Source organism: Solanum verrucosum, unplaced genomic scaffold (assembly GCF_900185275.1).
Source record: "Solanum verrucosum unplaced genomic scaffold, falcon-dt-bn FXZP01000101.1, whole genome shotgun sequence".
Taxonomy (NCBI): domain Eukaryota; kingdom Viridiplantae; phylum Streptophyta; class Magnoliopsida; order Solanales; family Solanaceae; genus Solanum; species Solanum verrucosum.
Window position 1 is genome coordinate 1,366,139 of NW_026020111.1, and position 25,626 is coordinate 1,391,764.

A 25,626-nucleotide genomic window follows, 5' to 3' on the forward strand; every position below is an offset into this window, starting at 1 on the left:
GAACTTGCATATTCAAGCGCTCTGATTTCATCTCATGATTTTCAATCACGAGATAAAATCACATGTCCAAACACCTGCGTAAAAGCTTCAACAAAAAGTCTCAAGCTTTAGTGGTGAGGAGAAACAACTTTATTGTGCTTTTTAATTTCCCGCTGATTGTGCTGTAAATTAAATTAGTCGTTAAAATATTCATGGTCGATGGATAATCTATGATTAGCTTTATATTACCTTTGTGTTTTTAAGTTCATTGAAATATATGCTTATTAGTCCATGAGATTTTGATTTTCCTTGATGAGGAAGACAACAAAATGGAGATTGATTTGAAAGCTAAGCTATTGAATATATATATATATATATATAAATATAGATAAAGCGAAAAGCCTAAAAACAATCATATAAGAGAATGCTGGAATTCTAAGCATGAAGCATCCTATGCATTATTATGGTCATAAATAGGAAAAAAGTTGAAATAAAGTTGGAAGAAAAATGATTGAGCAACAGTTCATTAATTCCCTAAATTTCAGCCAGGAATGTTGAAACAAAAGCTACCCGCGCGATTCTTCACTTTTGATGTCGCATTCGTATTGAATTCTCCAAAAATACATTATTTTTGAAAAATCTGACACGCATCCACTGATAGTTTTGAAATTTCAAATCAACATAGAAAAAAACTATACTTGGAGTACTGGTTGGAAAATGATGTTATGATATTTTTCAAAGAGTTAAAAGGTAATATACTATATATACTACTTAATTATCCGTGTCGAATATAATTAAAATAATTAACTTTTAGAATCAATAAAGCAAAATGAAAATATACATTACTTGTCCATAAGTGTTAAAAAATGTATATAAAAAAAACATGTATTTGACATTTATTTATTTGGTGTAAATATCTATTTAACAGATTAAATATGAATTTAAATCTTTCTGATACGTTAAAAATATTTTTGACCCATGACAATTTGTTCTCTTTGGGGCAACGCTTATGATTGAGTATATACTAAGAAGCAACAACTATCATGTGTGGAGTGCATGAAATTAGACACTATTTCACGTATTGTCTCTCATTTTTCTTTGTATAAAAAGACGTGCTTATCAATGGAGACAATAGTCATCATCATTAATCATTGCTCTTTACTAGTAACACATTTTCATGTGACATCAATTCTATCTGTTTTGATATTATATTAAAGCATGTGATTATTTTATTTAAAAATTTAAACTATTAGAAAAAATACACATTTTTTTTATTATGTAATTATATTCTCAACAATTCTGACCACTCTAATAGTTGATCCTTGTAGAGTCACACCACCAACCGGAGCATGGACAATAACTTAAGTATGGATATATAACGTGGTATCCAAATAAGGACAAATTTGATTTTGATACCATATACAGATATAATATAGGGAAAAGGTTCAAATATGTTATTAAACTTTGAGAAAAAGATGATTTATGTTATTCATTAGTAGTTGGGTACCATTATTTTTAACGGTCAGATTTTGTGATTTTGTGAAATTATTTTTCTACGTGGTCCCTTACTAGAGGTCCACACCACCAAAATTAAACTGATAATTTTTAAAAAAATATGCAATCAAACTTTAAGAAAGATTGATCTATGTCATTCTTTAATAATTGAGTTCAACTGTGGTATGGGTCGTTTGGTTGGGAACAAGTTATCTCAGGATTTATTATCCTAGGATTAGTTATCCTGGGATAACTTATTCTACCATGTATATGGGATAACTTATCTCATCACTATGGTATAAATGGTGGGATAAGTTATCCCAAACATGACATACATCAAAATTTAATCCCACGACTATTTATTCTTATCCCTCACACCAAACGACCCAAGTTAGCTCTCGAAGAAAGGATTGCCGAAATTCATTCCATCTTTCCTCAGTCAATATGAGACTCTAACTGTCCCTATGATCATTTGGCCGTTAACACATTTTCAAAGACTATCAAAATCACATCTTCCCCTTTACTCAACTCTGTCAACAAAGCAACAGAAAAGGAAAGTAGAAAAGGACTTGTTGTCTCTTCTCTTTTTTACTACTCACTTCCTCTCTTTTTTTCCTCCCCTGCAAATTCTTCCTCTGCTTCAATGGAGCTGCATTGGCGTTACTATTCTTGGTTCCTTCTATCTTCTATCTTCATCAAAGTTGCTTTTTGCGATCCTGAAGGTACGCTTAAGAGGCAGATACAAGATTTAAACTTACGAGTTCAACCTTTTAAACACTCTTATATTGTACTTCTAAAATTATGACTACAAAATGTACTATATTTGTTAAAATCCTAGTGGTCTCTTGATTTTACTTCTTCAATCTCTTCTTTCCTCCCTTGTATAAAGTTGAAGTTATATTTGCATGTATGTGTGTGTTCAGCACGTGTGAACTCATAAACTTTAAATCCTGGATCTACCTCTATCAGTATGCATTACATTGAAGAAAATGGAAGGTTTTAAGATGAAATGTTGCTTATGTTGTGAAATGTGCAGGATTCTTGAGCTTGTCTTGTGGTGGAAATACTACCTATGTTGATTCCTCCAACATTACATGGACACCAGATGGTGCCTATATCTCAGCTGGTAACATGACCACTGTTGATTTTCTAGAGGGTTCCTCTTCATCTACTCTCCCAGTTAGGTTCTTTCCTGATTCGCCACGTAGAAAATGTTACAAGATTCCAGTGAAGAATGTGTCATCCCTGGTCCTTGTCAGGACACAGTTTGTGTATAAGAATTATGATAGACATAATAAGCCACCTGCATTCTCTGTTTCTCTTGGGAGGGCTATTACAACAAATGTCAATCTTACTCATATTGATCCGTGGATCGAAGAGTTCATATGGCCAGTTGATAAAGACATTCTGTCTTTATGTTTTCACTCTCTTCAAGATGGTGGATTTCCAGTCATTTCATCCCTTGAACTTAGGCCACTTCCTCAAGAAGCTTACAGCAATGCCTTGGGAGATTTTCCCAATAAGTTGCTGAGGAAATGTTATCGTATCAACTGTGGTTATAATTGGTCCCTGAGGTCAGAACAAACACTCACTTGTCGATTATGTTATGTATGACTTTATCGATTGTTTAGTCCTTAGTTTCTGTTTAGATTTGATGTTTTTCGTGCGATGTAAAAGGTACCCGATTGATCAGTATGATAGAATTTGGGATGCTGATGAGGATTTCAGCCCATTTCATGTGTCATCTGGTTTTGATATTCAAGCCAATTTCAATATGTCAATTCTGAAAGAGAGCCCTCCTGTAGCTGTTCTTCAAACCGGAAGAGTTTTAGCACGGTGGAATGATATGACATATAAATTTCCTATTGATCACCAAGGAGATTACCACATTGTTCTCTACTTTGCTGGGATTCTGCCCGTCTCCCCTTCATTCGATGTGTTGATAAATGGGGATATTGTTCGATCAAACTACACAGTTAATCGATGGGAAGTCAGTAGTCTCTTCTTTACAATGAAAGGAATCGAGAGCTTGAACATCACATTGAAGACTGTTCACTACTATCCATATATCAATGCTCTTGAGGTTTATGAGATCCTAGACATTCCCTTAGAAACTTCTTCAACAACAGGTTCTAATACAGTTTTATTGTTTTTTCGACCTTTGAAGGAGTCTGTTAGAACCAATCACACCAACTTTTGACATTTTTTATGCTTGCAGTTTCAGCCCTACAGGTTATTCAGCAGTCAACTGGTCTAGATCTTGATTGGGAAGATGATCCATGCTCTCCTAAATCATGGGAACACATAGAATGTGAAGCAAATCTCGTAACTTCATTGTATGTTAAAGCTTACCCTAGAACTACATTTTCCTTTCTTTTACTTTCTCTTGGTCTTATTTTTGTTAACAGCAGAACATAATAAAGTTAAGACTTTATATAGGGAGCTTTTTGATGTAAACTTGAGGTCAATCAGCCCAACATTTGGTGACCTACTGGATCTCAAATCACTGTAAGAGTCATTAATCTAAACTTATTACTTAATAGCCACTGTTTGGCTATCTTGACTTACTTATTTGAGGTTCTACTTGTTGCAGGGATTTGCATAATACTTCACTTGCTGGAGAGATACAAAACATCGGCAGCCTGCAACATCTTAAGAAGCTGTAATACTTGATCTCTAGGAATTACCATGTTAAGTTAATGTACTTGAGAGAGCATTGTCTAAAATAAGTTGCGTGCTCTGAACTTTTTCAGGAACTTGAGCTTTAATCAACTTACAGCTTTTGGTTCAGAGTTAGAAGACTTGATAAACCTTCAAATTTTGTAAGTCTCACTGCTTGCATTCAGATAGTGACTTCCTTCATTCTTCCTAGCTAGCCCTGTTCAACAGTCTTTAAAATTAATGTGTTTTCTGTTGAAGGGACTTGCATAACAATAGTTTTCAAGGAACAGTACCAGATAGCGTTGGAGAACTGAAGGACCTCCACTTACTGTGAGTGGGGAAAATATATACTGACATTTTGAACTTCTTAAAGTACTTCACCTGATGAATTGTTCTAATTTACCTCGCTGTAACATTCAGGAACCTAGAAAACAATAAGCTGCAAGGCCCCCTGCCACAATCTTTGAACAGAGAGAGCTTACAAGTCCTGTATGAAATCAGAAAGTCTTTTTGTTTTTTGCTTCTCATGTCAGTTTCTCGGCTCATCGTCTTTCCCTATTTTGCAGATCATCAGGAAATCTGTGTCTTTCCTTCACTATGTCTTTATGCAATGAATTCTCAAGAAATCCTACGATTGAGACACCACAAGTCACTGTATTTGCACCCACAAAACACAAGCGCCATAATCGTTTCATAGTTATACTTGGTGCAGTTGGAGGAGCTGTGTTTGTTCTATTCGTTGTCTTTATATCAGTATTATTGTACATGAGGCGAAGCAAAAGTGGAGATACATATGCATCAAGTATATTAAAAGTCAAAACTTTTCTTTAACATTTCAAAATATTGATCAATCTACTTCTAAACATGCACTTTTTTCTAATTATAGGAACTGCAGCAGAAATGAAAAACTGGAATGCTGCAAAAGTATTTTCATACAAAGAAATCAAAGCTGCTACAAACAACTTTAAAGAGGTTATTGGCCGTGGTAGTTTTGGATCTGTTTATCTTGGGAAGCTTCCTGATGGTAAACAAGTTGCTGTTAAAGTTCGATTCGATAAAACCCAACTGGGTGCTGATTCTTTTATCAATGAGGTTCGTCACTATACCCATACTAGTTCAGTTCCAGTCTACAAAGAAAAAAGAGATTCAAGAGCTCTCTTTATTATCTGTAGGTATCCCTTCTATCACAAATCAGTCATCCAACTCTTGTGTCGTTAGAAGGATTCTGCCATGAGTCAAAGCAACAAATTCTAGTTTATGAGTATTTACCTGGAGGATCACTGGCTGATAACCTCTATGGTACGTCACGCGTGATCTCACCCATATTCACACTTTAAATCCATCATCCTCTTCTGTCACGTATCGTTTTCTAACTCTTAATAACTGTCTCAGGAGCAATGAGCAAGAAATTGACACTAAGCTGGGTGCGCAGACTGAAAATTGCAGTTGATGCTGCAAAAGGTATGAGTAAAGAGAGGCATTATCATTACTTAAGTTTTATATAGTTTTTAATGTTTGATTATATAACTTGTAAAGGTTTGGATTACTTGCACAATGGAAGTGAGCCAAGAATCATACACCGTGATGTGAAGAGCAGCAATATACTTCTGGATGCAGACATTAATGCTAAGGTATCTGATTTTGGCCTTTCTAAGCAAGTAACTCAATCAGATGCAACTCATGTTAGCACTGTTGTCAAAGGCACTGCTGGCTATCTTGACCCTGAGTAAGCTTCAAGTCATTTATCATCCAGTTTAATATTTGGTCCTTCCTATCCTAATTCCTAAACCTCTCTTACTACCTGTCCTCAGATACTATTCCACTCGACAGCTCACAGAAAAGAGTGACATATACAGTTTTGGAGTCGTTCTTCTTGAACTTATTTGTGGCCGAGAACCACTTAGCCACTCGGGGTCTCCAGATTCCTTCAATTTAGTTCTATGGGTAATAACAAGTCTTATAATGTTTTACACACAAAAGCATTTCATTGACTTCCTATAATACTCACATGTTGTAAACTAAATGTGAAAATTTCAGGCAAAGCCGTACTTGCAGGCTGGTGCATTTGAGATAGTAGATGAGAGCATAAAAGGAACATTTGACACAGAAAGCATGAGAAAAGCTGCTTTAATCGCCTCAAGGTCAGTGGAGAGGGATGCATTGCGAAGGCCGAGTATTGCAGAAGTATTAGCTGAGCTCAAAGATGCATACAGCATTCAACTTTCCTATTTAACATCTGAAGGACTAGCCAATTGATAAATTAGACCTTCACTACTGCAGCTCACAATTTGCAAATATAAGGTTTCTCTAGTTGAATCAAATGTTACTGTAACTTTATGACAACTTTAAAATTTGAGCTCGGAAATGTTTTAAGTTATTGATATATATCACATTTAAAGGTCTCCTTTCCCCTTGGAAGATAGGGGAAGTCGTGGATGATTTTCAACAAATTATAACAATGTCCATCCAGGCTTGCATCAGTGCTCGCCTCTACATTCTTTACGACTTGTGAACCAATCATAAAAGTAATGAGTTGGCCTAACCAGAAAACTGGCGTCGTAGATATAGGAATAATGCTGTAGAAGCAGCCACTGCATAGGGGAATATAGTCCAGATTCCCTGCACATTTCATAGGAACCAGAATTGGATTCTTTGGTAATAAATGCAAAATTGGACAGAGCAAAAGAATTATGCTGTACCACTACAGTAGCAACTGTTGCAACGGCAAATACTGGACGCTCTCTTAGTAAAAATCCAATTGTCAACTGCATTTTGGAGTAAAAGAAAAGGAGATAAGGCATGAAAAGCAGGTAAACTTAAAACTGGAAATCTGTTTCAAACACAAGACTAGTAACCTGAATTGGAAGAGTTATCAAGCCGCCACAACAGACACCAGCAAAGAAACACTCTGGTGATATATCCTGCAATATTTATGAGCAGAGAAATGATTGAAACAGTTATAAATATCTGTTTACCACGGGAGAATGCATTGAGTTGCTAACAATTTCTATATAGGATTATAGCTACAACATAACACCATCATAAGATTTATGCATATAGACATAAGGAAATTGGTTGCATTGCATTCTCAGTGATTGAATTTCTAGTCAGAGTAGGCTCAGAATTAGCAAAAGGAAAGTTGTAACTGATGAACGGGGTCTGTCTATCTTCTGTTTTATAGCAGGACTTCTACACTAAATATATCAATCGTTTCAAAGATGAAATGAAATTATCAGAACTTCTAAGCATTGTTATTGACCATCCTAACATATCTGACACCTTTTGTTCTGTAGGTAACAGTATCATGCCTCAAAACTTGTAGTACCCAAAAGAAGGAACAAGAAAGTAGCAGAAGACGGTTAAGCTGATCTAACCCTCAGCATGTTAAGAAGGAAAACAGAAAAAAAATCACTCACCAGAGCCCCTGCAAGGAAAGCAGTGGGATTTCTTACTCCAAGAGAAAACCGTTCCACTGCATCAGCATAGGAAAATCCACCAGTAAGCAATTAAAGAAGTCAAGGAACAAGAAGATCATATTAGTTAGAACAAGTATTTTCCAGAAATATGATAGCACAACAAGAAACATCAGCTTTTTTAGAATGTGAAGAAAAGTTCAGAGATTTAGGCATATAGACATAAGGATTAAGATGGACTAGAACTATGCAAACTCTTACGATAGAGGATAAATTTTGAGGTAGATCACTAATTTCAATCTGACATTTCCAGCAAATAGAGAATCTTAACAAATAATTAAATTATACTCCTCCAGTACCAACATAGATATGTGATAGTACTGATGCTACATTATGATCATAGTAATAAGTGTGCGCATATCCAATGAAGAGGGTTAAGAACCATGAGGTTTCAAGTTCAAATCCCAACGAAGCCAAAAACACTAGGTGATTGCTTCCCATCTGTCCAAGCCTTGGTGGACAGAGTTACCCGGTACTTGTGCTGGTGAGAGGTAGCAGGTACCCATGGAATTTAGTCAAGGTTCGTGAAAGCTAGCTCGAACACCACAGTTATATAAAAAAGAAAGAAAAGTGTGAGCATATCAGTGGAAGCAAGGGTTTGACAATGATTAAAAGTTTTCACAATGCAAGAGACATTGGATTAAATTCAGCATCTTTGTTGCAACTCACCAAAACCAATGAGATTCCCATGTTTTTGTACAGCGTTTGTAATATCTCTTGCCTTCTGATTTCCGATCCCTAACTACAACCAAATTGACTCTGAATTTCCAAAATCAAGTTCATATATTTTTAAGGCAAGGAGGCTGAATCTTTTAACATGAATAATATGCTAGTAGCCAAAACAAACCTTTGAGCAAACATCATCGGATGCACCAGATTGCTTAAAAAGCTTCCCAAGGTAAAAAGGTATCATATCGCTGATGCAAACACCCCTGAATATTCAGGATCCACAACAATATTAACATTGTGGAAATCACTGTTTCTACATAATCAATTTTTACTGGCACTGAAGGTGCATAAAATCTTTTAATACAACAAAAGAAAAAGAAGGTTGTGTGTACTGCAGAATCATGAAAGGTTGGTCTGCACGTGCATTCATCAAAATTACTCAGAGGACAAAGTTTCAACTTACCAGTACACCCAAAGAATAGTGGATGTTATATATGGAGCATTCCTGGAAAAGGAGTTCACTAGTGATTGCCACGTCCCATCTAGAACAAGCATCCGTGCTATAGAGATTCCAACCTACACCATTCGTCAATGAATTTGACTATAATAGTGAACATCATGAAGAAGGATAACAAGCCATTTTAGTGCCGTGAACATCATGAATAAGATAACAAGCCAACTTAGTGCCTATTCAAATGACTATAATAGTGAACATCATGAAGAAGGATAACAAGCCAACTTAGTGCCTATTCATAGACACTAAATAACAGCATAGTTCTAGCTTTTAACTTTTTTAGACAGGGTTCTAGCTTTTTAACTTTATAAAATTTTGAAGCTTCTTCACAACTCTTTTCTCCACATGGCCTCTCACTTTTTCCTCACATCACTAAAGAACAACTCTAAAGTCACTAATTTTAAAAGCAATGTCAAATCAAAAGAAGAAAAATAATCGCAGGAAAACTATACTATCTGCTACGTGGCCATGAATCAGAAGACCTGTTAGCAGGGGAGTTCATGAACAGAAGTACCAGCAAAGGAGACGGACCCATATATTCAAAGCCTCCTCACTGATAAAAAGTCCAAAACCAGCTGCCATCAGAAGCCAAAAGTAGATCCATCTGAAGAATGAGAAGTACAAGGGCTTAATATCGCATCCGAGTACGCTAATAGATAAGAGATCCAGGATATCAATTATATATTAAGCATCTATCATAGTAGTCGAATAAAGTATAATAAGCATAAGGTTGATCTTGTTTCTTCTTAGATCATGGTGAAACCCCTGATGAATGAAAAGTCGCAAGGATAATTAGTTGCTTACCCTGGAGCATATTCTGGCAGCATGACTCTATAGCCAAAAGCTTTGAAAGAAAAACCAGGAGCAGGTGTAGAAATTGTGGAAGATGATGATCCATCAACCAGATATTGAATTCCAAAATTTGATCCTTGATTAGGCTGCTTAAGGCCTATGGATAGAAATGTAATAGTAGCAGCTATACCTAATGCTATTGCCAGTTTTGCCAAAAATGAACTTCCTGTGCGAACAGTTTTATCTTCCAGACTACCAGTTAAGTCATCAGAAGCCTTGTGCACTATCTCCTCAGCATCCTCCGACTGTCCGGCTTCATAATTTTTAGCACTCACAAGCTGAAATCTTTTGATCCTACACTTTGAATAGAGAATTTGCCATCAGTTATACAAGGCCCCTTACAGTGCATAGATAAGCTCGGTACACTGAATGTGTTCATTAGCTGTTTAAGGAGAGACCTCTTGAATTTCTAGGTGATACATAAATAATAATATAATCAAATAACAAATAGCATTAGATAAGACATCTCCTTGTACATTCAATTCACAAAATGTACAGGCGTCTATGATGTTGTATATGTTAGCACTAAGTTGGAAGCGAACATAAAAGGGGCTTACAATTCTACTCTAAGAATTTAAAGAGTATATATCAACTGCCCCTAGGACTTCAGTCTAGTGGTAAGTGCAGCATGTAACGTGTAGGTTAGGCGCACATCACAAGTTTGACCTACCACATACAAAAGTCTGATGATTAAGTGGAAAAGGATAGAGGGAGGACTCTTTAGTTATCCAACGAATTTCAAACCGTGTGCCCCTCGAGGATCTCTCGGTTATTAAAAAAAGTAGTTCAGATCTACCTTCTTTCATCAGATCTGCCACTGCTCTTTAGCATATGTTTATTTACATAGCCATAGATGTTTTCAACATCTTTATGTTGGTGAACAAAGACTTGGGTGACATTCCGACATTCTACATAGCCTCGAGGTAGTGGTAAGTTCTGCGTGACCTCACTTGTGAGATTTCACTGGGTATGTTGTCGTCGTTGCTGGTTCCATGCCACGAAATTAGTGATGTCCTATATGACAAAAAAATGCTGCACCGCATATTACAAATAGAAATTTTAGAGACATCCAAGCAACCACCTACCCTACCTTACCTTCCCTCCCTTTGGAGTGATGACAAAAAAAATCAAATAACAGTTCATCAAATCCAAATTGGTAGGGTTCCATCCAGAATATTCAAACTAACAACAACATAGTAAGTATAGTCCCACAAGTGGGTCTGAGGAGGATTGGTTTTACAATGACCTTATCCCTATCTTTCTAGAGTAGAGAGGTTGTTTCTGAGACCCTCGACTCAGGAAAATCGTTTTTCAGAATAGGTTCCAAAGAAATGCAAATAAAAAACGCTACTTCCTCCGTCCCAATTTATGTGTGACTTTTTGGATATTGAGATTCAAACAACTCTATCTTTGATCATAATTTTTTTATTTATCTTTAAAATATTTGGAATTGTCATTCATTGTGAGTTGTGACTTATAGTACTTCCTACCTAGTTTCCAAATATATAAATTTTGTTTCAAAAAATTTGAATATTCCTAGCCCGAATTCAGGCTCAAAATTAAATATCTACACATAAATTGAGACAGAGAGTATGATGAAAATATTGAATAGAGAAAAGTACGATAACCAAATTAATGAAACAAGAACGAAATTTCAAACGACTAAATGAATCCATTTGTATCTATTCCACTCTATTAATGCAGTAGAATTCCGTATCATCATAGTTAAACCATATTTACACATACAGTAACCATTCTCCTATGTAGGAAGTTAGAAATTGAGTATATTTTGAACTTACAGCAATACCTAGAGTATGAAGAGTAATTGTACTGCTGCTGCAGTGCACAACGGAGTTTCCACCGTCTACGAGTAAAACCGGCGAGGTGGTTAAGTTCTCGTAGAGTTGCAGATTGAGATGAAGATAATGAAAGAGATAGCAATATTTGATTATTACATAGAGTCACCATTATCTCTCTCTTCTCTAGCGGCGTTGTTGTGGTGGTAGTTGTTTGTTTACAGGGCGGGAATATTGTTATTGGTTAGGTAAGAGTATATGCTCCTCCGGATGCGAAAATCTTTAAGTCCTGTACAATTGACACGTGTCAGATCTGATTAGATGTTTGTGGACCCAATGAATTGATAGTCATAGTTGTACATCTTGCGTTTGACGGTTTGAGATAGCTCCAAATCACCAATCTCCACTCTTCTGGGAAAACCAATTCCACAGTAAGGTTTACATTTGCCAAGGTAAGATCCAACAAAAGGATTTTAAATTTGAAAAATAACTTGCAACTTATTCTTTAATTACTAGTTTCTGGATACGTGTGTTCCCTTAGAATTTTCATAGATTTGTTGGAATAATTAAAATTCTATGAAAACATGTAGTGAGTAATAAAATGCAATAATTATTAATATATCTTTAAAATATGGCAAAAAGGAGTGTATTTTAATGTTTAAAATCAACTTCTTTTAAGTAACCAACGATAAGTTTTGAATTTTGGTTAGTAGTTAGCAAACTTTCAATAAAGCCACAACTGATATAGAAAATTAAATTTAAAAAGTCTAATAGATAGAAAACACAAAAAAATACAATGTACTCATCTTTCTTAAGACTTTAATCATACAATATAGATGTAAACAGAAATACAAAATAGTACATAATTTTTCGAGTTCTTGTCGACTCCTTCTATCATAGCCGATCAAAATTCAAGATCCTTCTTTGTCGAGTCAAACTAAAGAATGAATCAATAGAACAAAAATGATATAAATGGTTCACTACTTTAACTATAGAATGAAAAGGATACCTAAGGATCTCATGAAACAAAGAAGATGATTTATATAAATAAAATTGGAGGAACACTAAAAATTATCTTAAAATTAAAAATTAAATTTAAGAGGTTATGAATATGAAAAGTATGAGAGTTATATATATATATATATATATATATAGTAGCAATTGAATAGGTAATTAGATATAAGATATGAAAGTGGTCTAAAGCAAATAAAAGAGAAAAATAATTAATAAATGAAAGGGTATAAGTTTCATAAACTAAAACTAAAAAAAATAACAAATATATAATATAAGACGTAAAAAAATTGAAAAAATATTCAAATGTGTTAATTAAGCTTAAGAAACATTTCGGGAAGAAAATAAAAATATGTCTGCAATAATCATCATAAATGTATATGTAACTACTATTGGGTATGCAATAATTGAGAAATATGCAGCCAAGAAATGTGGTTTTGGTTTTAAAATTTTGTAAGTTGTAATTATTAGAAAATGTTCTATTAATGAAGCACAAAAATTAGGGGGTTGTTGTTATTAGAATTTGGGGGGTTGTAGTTATTTCTAAGTGTTAATGCAACCAAGAAATGAGGGGTTTTGATTATTGAAATTTAGGGCTTGTGTATATTCCAACGTGTAAAGTTAATCTAAATTTGTCATCTATTTAATGCATTAAGATGAATGTATGTTACTTCATGAAAACGTTAATGTCTTTCTAATTCATCATCCTTTACTATGATGTGGAAGTTATGAAAATGAAAAGGTATGAGTTATGGAGTTAATCTTTTAAATAAAGTAATTAGAAATAAGAAATACTTTAAACTAGATTATTAAAATGCCTACTTTATCATATATATATATATATATATCGATTATGATAAGTAAATTGAAGGAGAAAAATAAAAATAAAATATAACTTTTTTTTAAAAAATGTAACTAATTTTTTTTTAAAAAAGTATAAAAAAGGGAATCTCAAAACACTCACTAGTCAAAAAAAGATTTTCTCTTTAGAAAAATAAAATCCTACTGTCGTCGACATCTCAAAACACTCACCAGTCAAAAAAAGATTTTCTCTCTAGAAAAATAAAACCCTACCGCCACTGACAACCTATTTTGCCGTTCTGATGGCTGCCACGACCAGTGGCCAACCTCATCCTGAGGCAGGTCTCTTGATAGTCCCTAAAGGACATTCTTATGTACATTCACTAAGGCGTGCCATTAAGCCCATTCCTTTGAAACCACTAACCTACCTGCATGGCGAACCACAAGTAATATGGGAGCAGAAAGAAGTAAATCAGATGATTATCAATGAGAACCTAGAGTAGGCGGTGATTGGTAAGTTTTATTATGGCTGACCCGATATCTAGATCTCAAAGAACTTATTTCAAAACAATTTGAATTAAAGGGAGAATGTAATATAAGCCTATTGAGCAATAGGCATGTACTAATAAGAGCTACTTTATTGGAGGATTATGTGCACCTACTATCGAAGCCAGCCTTTTACATAACACAAAAAAGTTGGTCTTACCCAATGAGAATCTTAAATTGGGACCCAATGTTTAATCCGAAAAAGGAAATATCGACATCGATTGCATGAATTTCTTTTTCATCTTTATTGCCAAATTTTATTAGGAAGGAGGTAGTTTTCTTGTTAGCTACCGCAGTAGGAAAGTCATTTCAGGTGGTTATGGCCACAAGGAATCATACACGGCCAAGTTGTGCAAGAGTTAAAATGGAGATTGATCTTTTGAAGGAATTCCCAAAGCGAATTAAAATTGGAATGAGAAGGAAAATGAGGAGGTGATGGAAAAATGGATTAAAATAATGTATGACAGTGTCTTAAAGTATTGTCAAACATGTATGATCCAGGGACACAATAAAAAACAGTATTATGTGGTACACCCGAAATATCCAAAGGAGAGGACTGGTCAGGGGAATGAAAAAAGGAGGGAAATGATAATAACATTAATGAAGGAAATATAGTTAAGGGGAGTACATAAAAAAAAGGTGACAAACAAAAGGATAAAAAAGAAGAAGAATTTGTGGAACAAAGAAATAAAAAATGGTAGGGGAGGAAGAAATAGACAACATGAAAAGGTTTGGAACAATATAAGAATCACTACTGGGAACAAATTCAATATGTTAGTACAAGGTAGTGAAGAGTTGGAGGAGGAGTTAGAGAAAGGGAATGAGGTAGAAAAAAAGTATCAACGAGGTGAACAAGGAAGATACTCCTGGGGTGCAAATGAGTGACAATAAGGAAAAGAAAAACAAAGCACATAGTTGAGTACCAAGAAAGTTGACCCAGTTGAAGTGAGTAGCAATACAAAAAGGAGATAGCCATTCTAAGGATAGACGAGGCATTCAGAAGGAAAGAAATAAGAAAGATGTGGATCTAGGGAGAACAGTATGGAAGAGATGTCAACAAATAATAACAAATGGGAGGCTAGTCAAGCCAGAGAAGAAGAACGTAGTGAAAATGCTAATAGAAACTTATTTGGAATGAGTAGAGAAGCACCAAGTGAGAACAATTTAAACGACATTGATGAGCCGAATCTAGTTACAAGGACAGGGCCAGATTTACTAGAAGAAACTGAAGAAATTCTACATTCAAAAGGAGACAGGAAGATGAGGACATGGAGTTTAACATCCAACAGATTAGTAAAGCGGGATATTTTTCACCAAAACATACCAATAGTCTTAAAAATGATGCAAAAAAGGGCAGGCAAATAATACTTTTACAGGTAAGAACAAGGTGTTGGGAGAGGGTGATCAGCAGTGATCAATGACTGACAAAATTCTTCTATAGTTGAGAGATTAATGAATCTAAATAGAAGACATCATTACTTATTCATATCTTTGATGGAACCATTTCAAAATTCATCAAAGTTAGAACAATACAAAAGTAAGTTTGGTTTTGACAATGCGGGGGTTGGAGAAAGGAGTGGGAAGGTAAAATTATTGTGGACACGGTGCAACAGGTAACCATAAAGTTCAAAATCAACAAGTTATTCCTCATTTCGGTTATCTATGTGAAATGTAATGCGATGGAAAAATAGAATTATAGGAAGAGCTAGTAGGAGTTGAAGAGAGGGAACATTGTCTTTGAATTGTGGGGGATGATTTCAATGTGATTTTAATTGAGGAAAAGAAACTAGAAAGACTCACTTTCACTCAAAATGAGGCTATGGACTTTGCATCTTTCATTAGCAATAGTGCCCTAGTAAAAGTACAGTGTACATGAAGCAAATATACGTGGTGGAATGAGAGAATTGAAGAAGAATGTATATTTAAAAGGTTGGACAGAATGCTGGTTTATGGATTTGTTTCCTTCATCAAAGGTGCATAATCTGATCAGACTTATGCACATTTACACATGATTTGCAACTCGATAGAAGAGCCTATTATTAGACCATTAAGATTCTTGAATCTTTGGAGTAAACACAAAAACTTTAAGAAGATGGTGGCTGAGAATTGGCTGGTGGATTTTGCTGGAAATCCATTCATAAAGTTTCAAGCAAAAATGAAGAAGGTTAAACAAACGTTGACAGTCTGGAGCAAGGAGATATTTGGAAATGTTTTTCAACAAATTGCCACTATAGAGGACATCATCAAAGTAAATGATACCTAATTGGAGATACAACCCTCAGCAAGAAATAGCACAGAGTTGAGCAAAGTGGAAGCAGAACTCAAGAAATACCTGAGAATAGAGAAAGAATTTTGGAGGCAAGAGGCGGGAAAGAAATGGGTTTTATAAGGGGACAAAAACATAAAGTTTTTCCACTCTTATGTTAAAGAAAGAAGAAATAAACTTCACATTGGGGAAATTATAACGGAGCAGGAGAATATTTTACAACTTAATTCTCAAATAGGACAAGCAACAGTTTTTTTGCAGATCAATTTCGAGAGGATAGTGTGCCAGCTAACTATGACATGCTAGATCATATTCCATGATGTATAACAAATAAGGAGAATGGTGTGATGACGAAGCTACCAGAAGAGATGGAAGTAAAAATTGTGGTTTTTGCATTAAATGGGAATAATGCGTGTGGGTCAGACAGATTTACAGGGTATTTTTCCAATGTTGTTGGGATATTATAGGTGGAGATATTACTAAAATGGTCAGAGCCTTTTTTGTGGTCAGGAGCTGATCAAATACATTACCCATACAAATTTGGTGCTGATTTCCAAAAAAGAATTGGTCAAGAGATTTTCAGATCTAAGGCCTATCAATCTTAGTAATTTTATGAATAAGATCATTTCTAGGTTGATTCATGTGAGGATGGATATGGTTTTACACAAGATTATATCCTCGACTCAGTCAGGTTTTGTGAAGGGCATGAGTATCACAGAAAACATCATATTGGCACATGAAATAATCAAAGACATGCATATGAGGAGTAAATATGTTAATATAGTGGTATAATTGGATATGTCCAAGGCATAAAATAGAGTGTCGTGGATTCTCCTAACTAAAGTGCTTAGAAGATTTGGGTTCTCTGAGGTGAGCATTGATATGATATGGAGGATTATGTCAAACAATTGGTATTCAGTTTTGATAAATGGCAGAACACATGGGGTTTTTTTCATTCATTTAGGGGTATTAAACAAGGAGACCCTTTATCTCCAACTCTATTCATTATTATTGCGGAAGTCCTAACTAGGGGTCTAAACAATTTACATAGAGATGTAGAATTTAAGGAATATGGATTACCAAAATGGAGCCCGGAGATAAATCACATGTCATATGCATATGATACTATTATGATTTCTTTAGGTGATAGAGGTCCAGTCATCAAGATGATAACAGTCTTGAGAGACCATGAAAATTTCTCTGGGTAGATGATCAATAAATCAAAGAGCTATTTGTGGAGATAAGGATGAGAAGATTAACGGGGATAAGATAAGGAAATTTCCCTCTCATTTATTTGGGATGTCTAGTCTTTTATGGGAGGAAAAATTCCAATTATTTTTTGAGAAACTTATTAGGAAAATTGCTTAGAGGATATTTTCTTGGCATAACAAATATTTTTCATTTAGTGGAAACAGGTGCTGGTGAATAGCATTCTCCAGTCTATGCCGATATACATGTTATCAGCCCTAAATCCACCCAAGAAAGTAACGGAGCAAATTCATCAGCATTTTACAAAATTCTTTTGGGAAACTGTGGGAGGAGTGATCGTGGCATGGGGACATGTGCTTCCAAAAGAACCTATCCCTTTAGTTTGGAGAAAATCAAAGGTTTCTTTATTGGTTAACTCTAGCCCATTGTCTTGTATGTTCTAATAGACTTGACTGTGGTTTGGAACTGAGTTTCTATTAGACATATAAAGTTTTTAATGGTATGGAAAGCATTGCTTTTGTAGCTAAGTAGTTGAGTCCATGTTGACCTGTTGAAGTCATCAACCATGGTGAGGAAGTATTTTTTATTTTCATGTGTTGGTGTGTGATATGGACCTCATAGATCAATATGAAGTAGATCAAATGTTTTGGTGGAGTGTGGTGTTGATTTAGTTGGAAATGACATTCTTCCTTGTCTTGCCATAGGGCAGATAGTGCATGTGAAGGGTTGCTTTGGGGCAAAGGAATAGGGTAATGTAAGGATTCATTTCATTTTACCAAAAGGCAAAAGGCCTATCCTTATATGACATAAGTGATCCACACTTCCATGAGATGTGCAGGACACATAAGAATTAGAAAAACATAAATTGTTAACAGAATTTTGAGAACTGCGACAAACTTTTTTATTACTTTCATGAGTCGATATTACAAAATGAATACAATATGAGTGAGTTTGCTTATTTAATACATAAGGTAAGGTAGAAACGGAAGAAACTAGAACATGAGATTCAGAACTAGGTGAAATATTGCAATTAAGACACTTTGGACAAGTAAAGTACAAACCATCTCTTGCTCTACCAATCTCCGGATGGATCTTCAATGAAGGGCCTGCATAAGTGATGAGTCCACAAATTGGACTCATTTAGGGCTTTATTTTAATGGAAATGGTGTCCTTGAATGCTTGTTTTATCTCAATACCTTATTAAAATGCTGAAGTTTCAGGTATTTGAAGTTTTAGTAGAAGCATGGACACTTAGGCACAAAACGGAGCAAATAGGGCTGAAAAGAACAAGAAATGGAATCATGCAGATCACCGAGTTCAACTTGGCGAGTCGCCGAAACGACATGAACCGCCCTTCGTTCTAGTACGTGAAGCCTTGAAGGAAGCAAATCAAAAGGCGAGGAAAGGAGCAATCGGTGAGTCGCCAATCAGTTTTGCAAAGCAGTACTGTACCGCCCAATGATCCAGAATGCGAGGTTGCTAAAGGCAAGACACTGAAGGCGGTGAGCTGACCAAAAGGCGGATCGTCGAGTTCATCGACAATCTCGACTAATGTCCTCGAACAATCCTCCGCAGCACAATCTGTGAAAACTATAAATACTAGTTAGAATTATAGTCTTAGTGGAACATTTTGAGTGGAACAATTTTTAGTGGAAAAATTATTATTATTATTTTCACTTTAGAACAAACTTTAGTTGATATTTTTCTCTCAAGTTTGGAGAGGGTTTTGTGGAGACTTGAAGAAAGGAGTTCTTCTTCCCCAAGTTGGAAGTGGGTCTTCTCTATTCATTTTCCCTTGCTTAATTTAAGGCTTAATTTCTTATACCCAGTTGATTTCATTATCATGTTAGGTATAATTTCTTACTTCTTGATGTGTGGCTAAAAACTTCCATTCTTGGGGTGTGATTTAGCAAACATGGGTTGATATTCTTGTTGAGTCTTGCTTGCTGATAGGTTAAATGTATGTTAATGGTGATTTCACCTAGTGGTTGTGGTTTAATCTAAAGGGTTTGTAGTTGCAAATACAAATCCACCCATGTGTTTTCGGCTTGCCCGAGAGGGAGGTCACGAAACCAAAACTACTAGACTGATGGCCTAAGGAGTGGGTCGACATGAGGTTCAGCCTGAGAGGGTGAGCCCTAGTCGCATATCCTAACACTCAGCTCGAGAGAGTGATTGGGTAAGACGTAGGCTGGTCTTCATGCGGCAAATGGGTGTTCGAGAGAAACACATTTGAAACGGGGTAAGTTGCCCGTGATGGAACTTATTTCCATTTAAAGCTTAGTCTAGTCACTATTATTTTGCAAATTTCCTATCGAAAGCACGTACCCAACAATTTATCTCAACTTATATTGCGTTCACATCCCAAGAACCTTTCCCCATACTTGATTTTCTTGTTTATTTTGTTGTTTTAGTACTTGTTACAAAACCCTCTTTGACACTTTTGTGTCGCCCCCTTTAATTTACAATATTTCTTTTATCGCAAATGTCTTTAGCTACGACTAGTTAGAATGTAAATTCTATTTTTTTTATCAATTCTCAAAATCGCTCCCTTGGAACACGACCCCAACCCTTGGTTGGGTTACTATATTATCGACGATCGTAGATACTCATACCATAGAATAGTGTCGTTGGTCACGATAAACATCAATAAGACATGAAGAACTATTGAAACTGATAATGCTTTTAAGTTGTGAAGTTAAACAAATAGACAGAAATTAAGTTGAACTTGAAACTAGGTACAATCAACACTTTATGCAAAGTTAATGTTAGATTTAAGTAAGCATCACCAATTTCTGTCACCTTGACTTTATATCAATTTGGTAAAGTAACTAAAAAGGAGTAAGGTAGGGGTTTGATTTTGGTGAGTAAGGCTCTATTGTAAGTCATGTGATTTGTGACTCCGTAATCTATTATCCATGCATCAATAAACAAACTAACACACTCACATAACAAAGTACTTGTCTCAATAATGGAGGGCTGATAAGCTAAGATACCTACAAGGTTTACAACTGCATGCCCATTGAAGAGCTTATCTACAGATTCTGTGGCCATCACCAGTGCCCTCCTCACGAACATAAATGCTTCCCAAAAGAGTGAGCAACTTGATGTACTGGTCGTGTGTGAGACTGTGAATCAAACTGTGATCTGATCTTGGCAAATGAGCACTCTCATAATTCTCAAGTTGCAAGCCTCTTGTGTTTCCAAGTACAATTGTTGCTGACCCTGAGTTCCTTTCTTTGGTGAACTTAAAATCCTTAGGGAAGCCATGTAGTCTATAGCATTTGTCTTCAGTGTGACCTAACTTCTTACAGTAGTTACAAAATAAGTGTACTTTGCCATGATTTAATGGATATGTCGCGAAAGAACTTACCGAATTGCCTGAGTGACTGGGTGATCCTGTGGATCATCTAGAAGAAGAATTGTTAGTGAAATATGGCTTGTAAGCACCTCTTCCCCCACCTCTCTATGGAACATAGTTTGTGCTACTTCTTGTTGTCACACTCAGTGAGGTTGAATCTACGTGAACATGACTCTAAGGTCTAACCTCGGGGTGTTTTTCTTCTTGAACTAAGATGGAATGCCTGGAGCATAGTAGGTAGGAGATTCATCATCAAAATGCTCCCTCGGATAACTGTGTAGACTTCATTCAAGTCCAATAGGAATTGAGTAAGTCGTCCATCCTACTCTGCCTTGTGCAATTTAGTCTTCCTACCAAAAGTGCACAAACAAGTACATTGTGTGCTTGCATCCAAGCTGTTCAGTTTTTCCCATAGACTTTTGATGTTAGTGTAGATCCCTATGACATCAAGGTTTCCTTGAGTGAGATTATTGATAACTTGTTAGAGTTGGTATAACTTCGCACCATTGGTCTGGTTGTACCTATCTATTAATTAGTCTCATAGCTCATTAACATTGTTCACATATTGTAAGATATCAGCTAAGTCCTTTGAAAGAGAGTTTAGCAACCAAGAAGTTATCACGTTATCGCATCGTTCCATTGAGAAAATCTAAGTGAAGTAAGATATGGCTTTGGGATCTTACCATTGATGAAGCCAGTCTTGTTCTTCACAGAAAATGCTCGAAGGATGTCTCGCCTCCATGATCAGTACCAGTTCCATCGAAAACAACTGGAGTGATTGAAGCACCAACATTTTTTCATGGATTCATGTACATAACATTATTGGAATCCTGAGATACAGAAGTTGGTTGATCTTCGGTTGGTGACATGGATAACAAGCAAGCAATTGAGGTGAGGATGAATGAATCGAGAGAGAGAAAAAAATGAGATTGCAAATTGCGAGATCGCAAATCGCGAATGAAAGCTGTGTGAGGATAAAAATTGAAATTGTGAATTCGCAAATCGAATCAGCGTGGGCTAAGGTTCCTTAGCTCTGATACCATGTTGAATTGATTATCCTACTTGAAATCAATTATCTAAGAACTCCATGAAAGTAGCTCTGAGCTCACAATCGAATCTAAAAAAATGATGAAGGCATGATTAAATTTTGGAAACTGATTGAGCATTTCTATTTATACCCATGTAACTAACTAACAGAATGGAAAACAACTAACTGACTGACCAAACCCTAACTAACAGAATAGCTTAGCATTAAGTTGCACTAATTTACATCATAATCTCAACATATATCAAATTGACACAAAAAAGTCACTTTTTAGGAAGCAACCAAAATAGGGTTAGTGTAGTTTTCTTTTCTGTTTAATCAAAAAAAGTTAAACAGCAGACGTCAATCTGCTAACATTTAAATTTTAACATAATTTTTTTCCACTTTATAAAATGGAAGAGTGTAAGTTTTATTAGGACTCTTATATTTATCAGATTAGGACTCTTAGGATTGTCTAGTGTATTGATGTATAATTAGGACTTGTAGTATATCTAGGATTCTTATATCCTTGTTATAAATATATGTAACACATGCTCTTGATATTCAATGATCTATTATCAAAAACTCTCTTATGGTATCAGAAGTCCAAATCTAGCTCACGATTTTTTTTTTGTTTCTTTCCTTGATTTCGTTTCAGCCATGACTTCTCAACCCCTTTCTATTTCGAAACATGTTACTTCAACAGTCTGTTCTTTTCCAATTTCTACACCTAATATCAATTCTACTATTTCTACCATGTCCACAACTCCTTTGTCATCCTTTTTTTCTCTTCCTTTTGTTCCATCTCCTTTGGTCTCTATACCGACTTTCTTATTTGGTCAAGCATTATCCACATCTCTTGGCAGTACTAATGGCTTACCGTTTGTTTCTCCATGCTCTACTAATTTTGATCCCATCTTTTCTCCTACCTTTTCTTCTTCAACATCTCTTGCTACACCAAATATTATGAATCTCGTTACAATCAAACTTCAATCTGTCCAAGACTATTTGACGTGGAGAACTCAGTTTACCTCTCTTTTGATTTCTCATGATTTACTTGGATTTTTTTATGGCTCTTTTATACATCCAAGTCCATTTATTTGTGATTCTTCCAGGAATCAGCAGCCTAATCCCAACTACCGCTCATGGCTGCGAGTAGATCAAAGTGTCAGATCATGGATTTTTTCTACCTTATCACGAGAGGTTCTTGTTGATGTCCATATTTTGCCCACATCTCATGATATTTGGTTATCTTTATATCGTCGTTACATGGATGCTAGTGAAGCAAAATCACTTGACTTGAAACGACAACTCACCACCCTAAGTAAAATAGACTTTACATCTATTGATCAATATGAGGGATGCAAAACAAATTGCAGATTCCTTAACAACTATTAATTCTCCTATTTCAAATCAAGATTTTATTGATCATGTATTGCTTGGCCTAGAAAAGGAATATGACACGTTAGTTGGCACTATCACTCATTTTCCCAGACAATTGACACTTGAGGACCTTCGTTCAAGTTGTTACTAAATGAACAACGTTTGCAACGCTTTAAAGGTCTTGATCCACCATCTCTTCCGCAAGCTTTTGTTGCTGATAATACACATTCAAACTCTTCAAGTACAACTCATTCATATCAAGAGGGGCGCGGCAGGGGTCGTACCTATTCTTCTAGAAGTCGAGGTCGTGGATCATCTGGCAGGTTTCAATAATATTAAAGATCTACGACAAACAACTTTCCTCATAACGACGACTCTACTGGAAAAATCACATCAAATAGTGCTTCTCATGTCTCTTATGTCTCACAGTCCACCAATACAAGTTCTCCATCCCTGGAGTTTTAGGTTCCCATCCCTCAACTCTTATTTATCAAATTGTGGTTCTATTAGCCACCAAGCATTACAATGTTCAAATCGTTTCAAACAAATAATGCTACTTGGTACCTTGACTCGGCTGCCTCTGTTCATATGACCCCATTTGAAGGTAATTTTTTAAATACATCCTCTTACAATGATTGCGATCATGTTTTAGTTGGAAATAGCGCTTTGCTTGATATTAATAAAATTGGATATTGTCAAATATCTGCAACATCTCGTCCTTTACATTTGCATTCCACCTTTCATGTCCCTAATCTTAGTCATAATTTAATTTCTATTAAAAGGTAATGTGTTAACAATAATTGTTACATAACTTTTGACTCTTCTTCTGCTTCTATTAAGGACAAAGTCACGGGTCAACCTGTTCTCAAGGCTTCCAGTAAAGGCGATGTTTATCTTGTGTCCTCTTCATCAGCTCATTCCCTTGATCATACTTTTGTTACTTTGTGTCAATCAAGAGATATATGACATCTCTGTCTAGGCTATTGTGGTGCTCTGTCCTAAATAGTCTTAGGAAAAATAACTTAATTAGTTTGCTAAATTCTTTTAGCAATATTTGTGTCTCTTGTCATCTTGGAAATCTCAACGTTTATCTTTCCATTTAGTTGATCATTGTAGTTCTTCCCCTTTAGAAATTATTCACTCTGATGTTTGGCAATCGCCTATATTATCTAATTTAGGCTTTCAATATTATGTCATATTTGTGGATGATTTTTCTCGTTTTACTTGGCTCTATCCTATGAATAATAAGTCTGAGGTTTTCACGCACTTCTGTGCTTATAAAAAATTGGTTGAAATTTCTTTTAATAATAAAATGAAAACATTTCAAAGTGACAGGGGCGGAGAATTTGATAATAAATCCATGCTATTGCACTTTTCTAACTCAGGCATTACCTTTCGCAAATCATGTCCAGACACTCCTCAACAGAATGGGGTTGCTGAACGAAAACATAAACACATAATTGAAATTGTGCGAACTATTCTCACCGAGTCAAAACTTCCTTCTCAATTTTGGGTTGATGCTGCCTTCTATGTTGTTTACACTATTAATAGGCTACCTACTCTTATTTTAAACGAAATTTCTCCCTTTGAAAAGCTTTTTGGGAAACCTCCAGATTATACATTTCTCAAAGTGTTCGGATGTGAGTGTTTTTCGAATATATCTGCTCGTGTTTCTCATAAGCTTGCCCCGCATTCTATCCAATGTGTGTTTTTAGGATATGCTCCTAATTATAAAAGATATCGTTGTCTAGATCCTAAAATTGGTCGTGTTTATATTAGCCGACACGTGCTCTTTCATGAATGAAGATTTCCATATTTACAGTTCTTTAACCCAAGTGACACACCGATCTCTCTTCCTGCTTCTTCTGACCCGCTCATTGTCATGTCACCTTTACATTTTACCCCTACTATCACATCTTCATCTCCGTGTCATATATCTCCGACAACTTTTTCCTCTCCGATTGTCTCATCTATATGCAACAGTCCTTCCAATGAATCAAATTTTAGTGTTCCTCATCCTTCTTCAAGTGTTCCTCATACACCTTCCCGTGCTCCTATTTCATCTACTAGTGTTCCTCATATTTCATCCCCCTCGACTACCCCTTTGACTAGTGTGTTGCCTTTAAATAGCAATCTGCCCACATCTCCCTCTCTTGACAATCATCCAATGCAAACTCGTTTGAAATCCGGAATCACTAAGCCTCGTCAATTGCTTTCCTTAATACAACTTATGAAATTGAACCAACTTGTTTCTCCCAGGCTGTCAAAAATCCAAAATGGCAGCAAGCAATGGCTGATGAATTCAATGCACTTTTAGTTGCTCGTTCCTTATAACGATAACATGAACTTGGTTGGTTGTAAATGGGTGTATCGTATCAAATATAACTCAGATGGGTTTGTTGAGCGTTATAAAGCCCGCCTTGTCGCACAAGGTTTTCACCAACAACCAGATATTGAGTATCATAAGACTTTTAGTCATGTTGTTCGGCCAAGTACGATACATATTGTTCTTTATCTTGTTGTTTCTTTTGGTTGGTCAATTCGATAACTTGATGTTAAAAATGTTTTTCTTCATGGCATTCTTAAT

The 25,626-nt window shown here is 35.6% G+C and overlaps 3 protein-coding genes and 1 long non-coding RNA gene across 4 annotated transcripts in view; 2 read left to right on the forward strand and 2 right to left on the reverse strand.

The window, feature by feature from the left end:
• LOC125825438 (uncharacterized) overlaps nt 1–25,626 on the forward strand; it is a 1,130,247-nt gene that overhangs the window by 29,159 nt on the left and 1,075,462 nt on the right. The gene's annotated exons all lie outside the window — the stretch shown is intronic.
• Nucleotides 1,950–6,415, forward strand: LOC125825423 (probable LRR receptor-like serine/threonine-protein kinase At5g48740). The gene is made up of 16 exons (XM_049504767.1): nt 1,950–2,195; nt 2,510–3,047; nt 3,151–3,602; nt 3,692–3,809; nt 3,913–3,981; nt 4,067–4,135; nt 4,227–4,295; nt 4,393–4,464; nt 4,555–4,623; nt 4,701–4,936; nt 5,021–5,226; nt 5,307–5,433; nt 5,527–5,595; nt 5,671–5,860; nt 5,946–6,078; nt 6,172–6,415. The coding sequence occupies exons 1-16, from the start codon at nt 2,117–2,119 to the stop codon at nt 6,388–6,390; spliced, it is 2,715 nt and encodes a 904-aa protein (XP_049360724.1). The 5' UTR covers nt 1,950–2,116; the 3' UTR covers nt 6,391–6,415.
• On the reverse strand, nt 4,016–4,487 carry LOC125825443 (uncharacterized). The gene is made up of 3 exons (XR_007442859.1): nt 4,428–4,487; nt 4,219–4,351; nt 4,016–4,115 (listed from the first exon to the last, which is right to left on the reverse strand). It is a non-coding gene; the product is annotated as an uncharacterized LOC125825443 (long non-coding RNA).
• Nucleotides 6,293–11,648, reverse strand: LOC125825434 (uncharacterized). The gene is made up of 10 exons (XM_049504778.1): nt 11,450–11,648; nt 9,595–9,936; nt 9,322–9,394; nt 8,740–8,852; nt 8,455–8,539; nt 8,277–8,349; nt 7,551–7,606; nt 6,990–7,055; nt 6,834–6,899; nt 6,293–6,753 (listed from the first exon to the last, which is right to left on the reverse strand). The coding sequence occupies exons 1-10, from the start codon at nt 11,608–11,610 to the stop codon at nt 6,673–6,675; spliced, it is 1,116 nt and encodes a 371-aa protein (XP_049360735.1). The 5' UTR covers nt 11,611–11,648; the 3' UTR covers nt 6,293–6,672.

What these genes read in the sequence shown, in the direction of transcription:
- LOC125825423 (XM_049504767.1), top strand. Translation starts at nt 2,117, where the DNA reads ATGGAGCTGCATTGGCGTTACTATTCTTGGTTCCTTCTATCTTCTATC. An exon ending in GGTTATAATTGGTCCCTGAG is followed by an intron (nt 3,048 to 3,150) that starts GTCAGAACAAAC and finishes GCGATGTAAAAG; the next exon opens with GTACCCGATTGATCAGTATG. An exon ending in CTGCAACATCTTAAGAAGCT is followed by an intron (nt 4,136 to 4,226) that starts GTAATACTTGAT and finishes GAACTTTTTCAG; the next exon opens with GAACTTGAGCTTTAATCAAC.
- LOC125825434 (XM_049504778.1), bottom strand. Translation starts at nt 11,610, where the DNA reads ATGGTGACTCTATGTAATAATCAAATATTGCTATCTCTTTCATTATCT. An exon ending in CTGCCAGAATATGCTCCAGG is followed by an intron (nt 9,395 to 9,594) that starts GTAAGCAACTAA and finishes CTCATTCTTCAG; the next exon opens with ATGGATCTACTTTTGGCTTC. An exon ending in TGGGAATCTCATTGGTTTTG is followed by an intron (nt 7,607 to 8,276) that starts GTGAGTTGCAAC and finishes ATGCTGATGCAG; the next exon opens with TGGAACGGTTTTCTCTTGGA.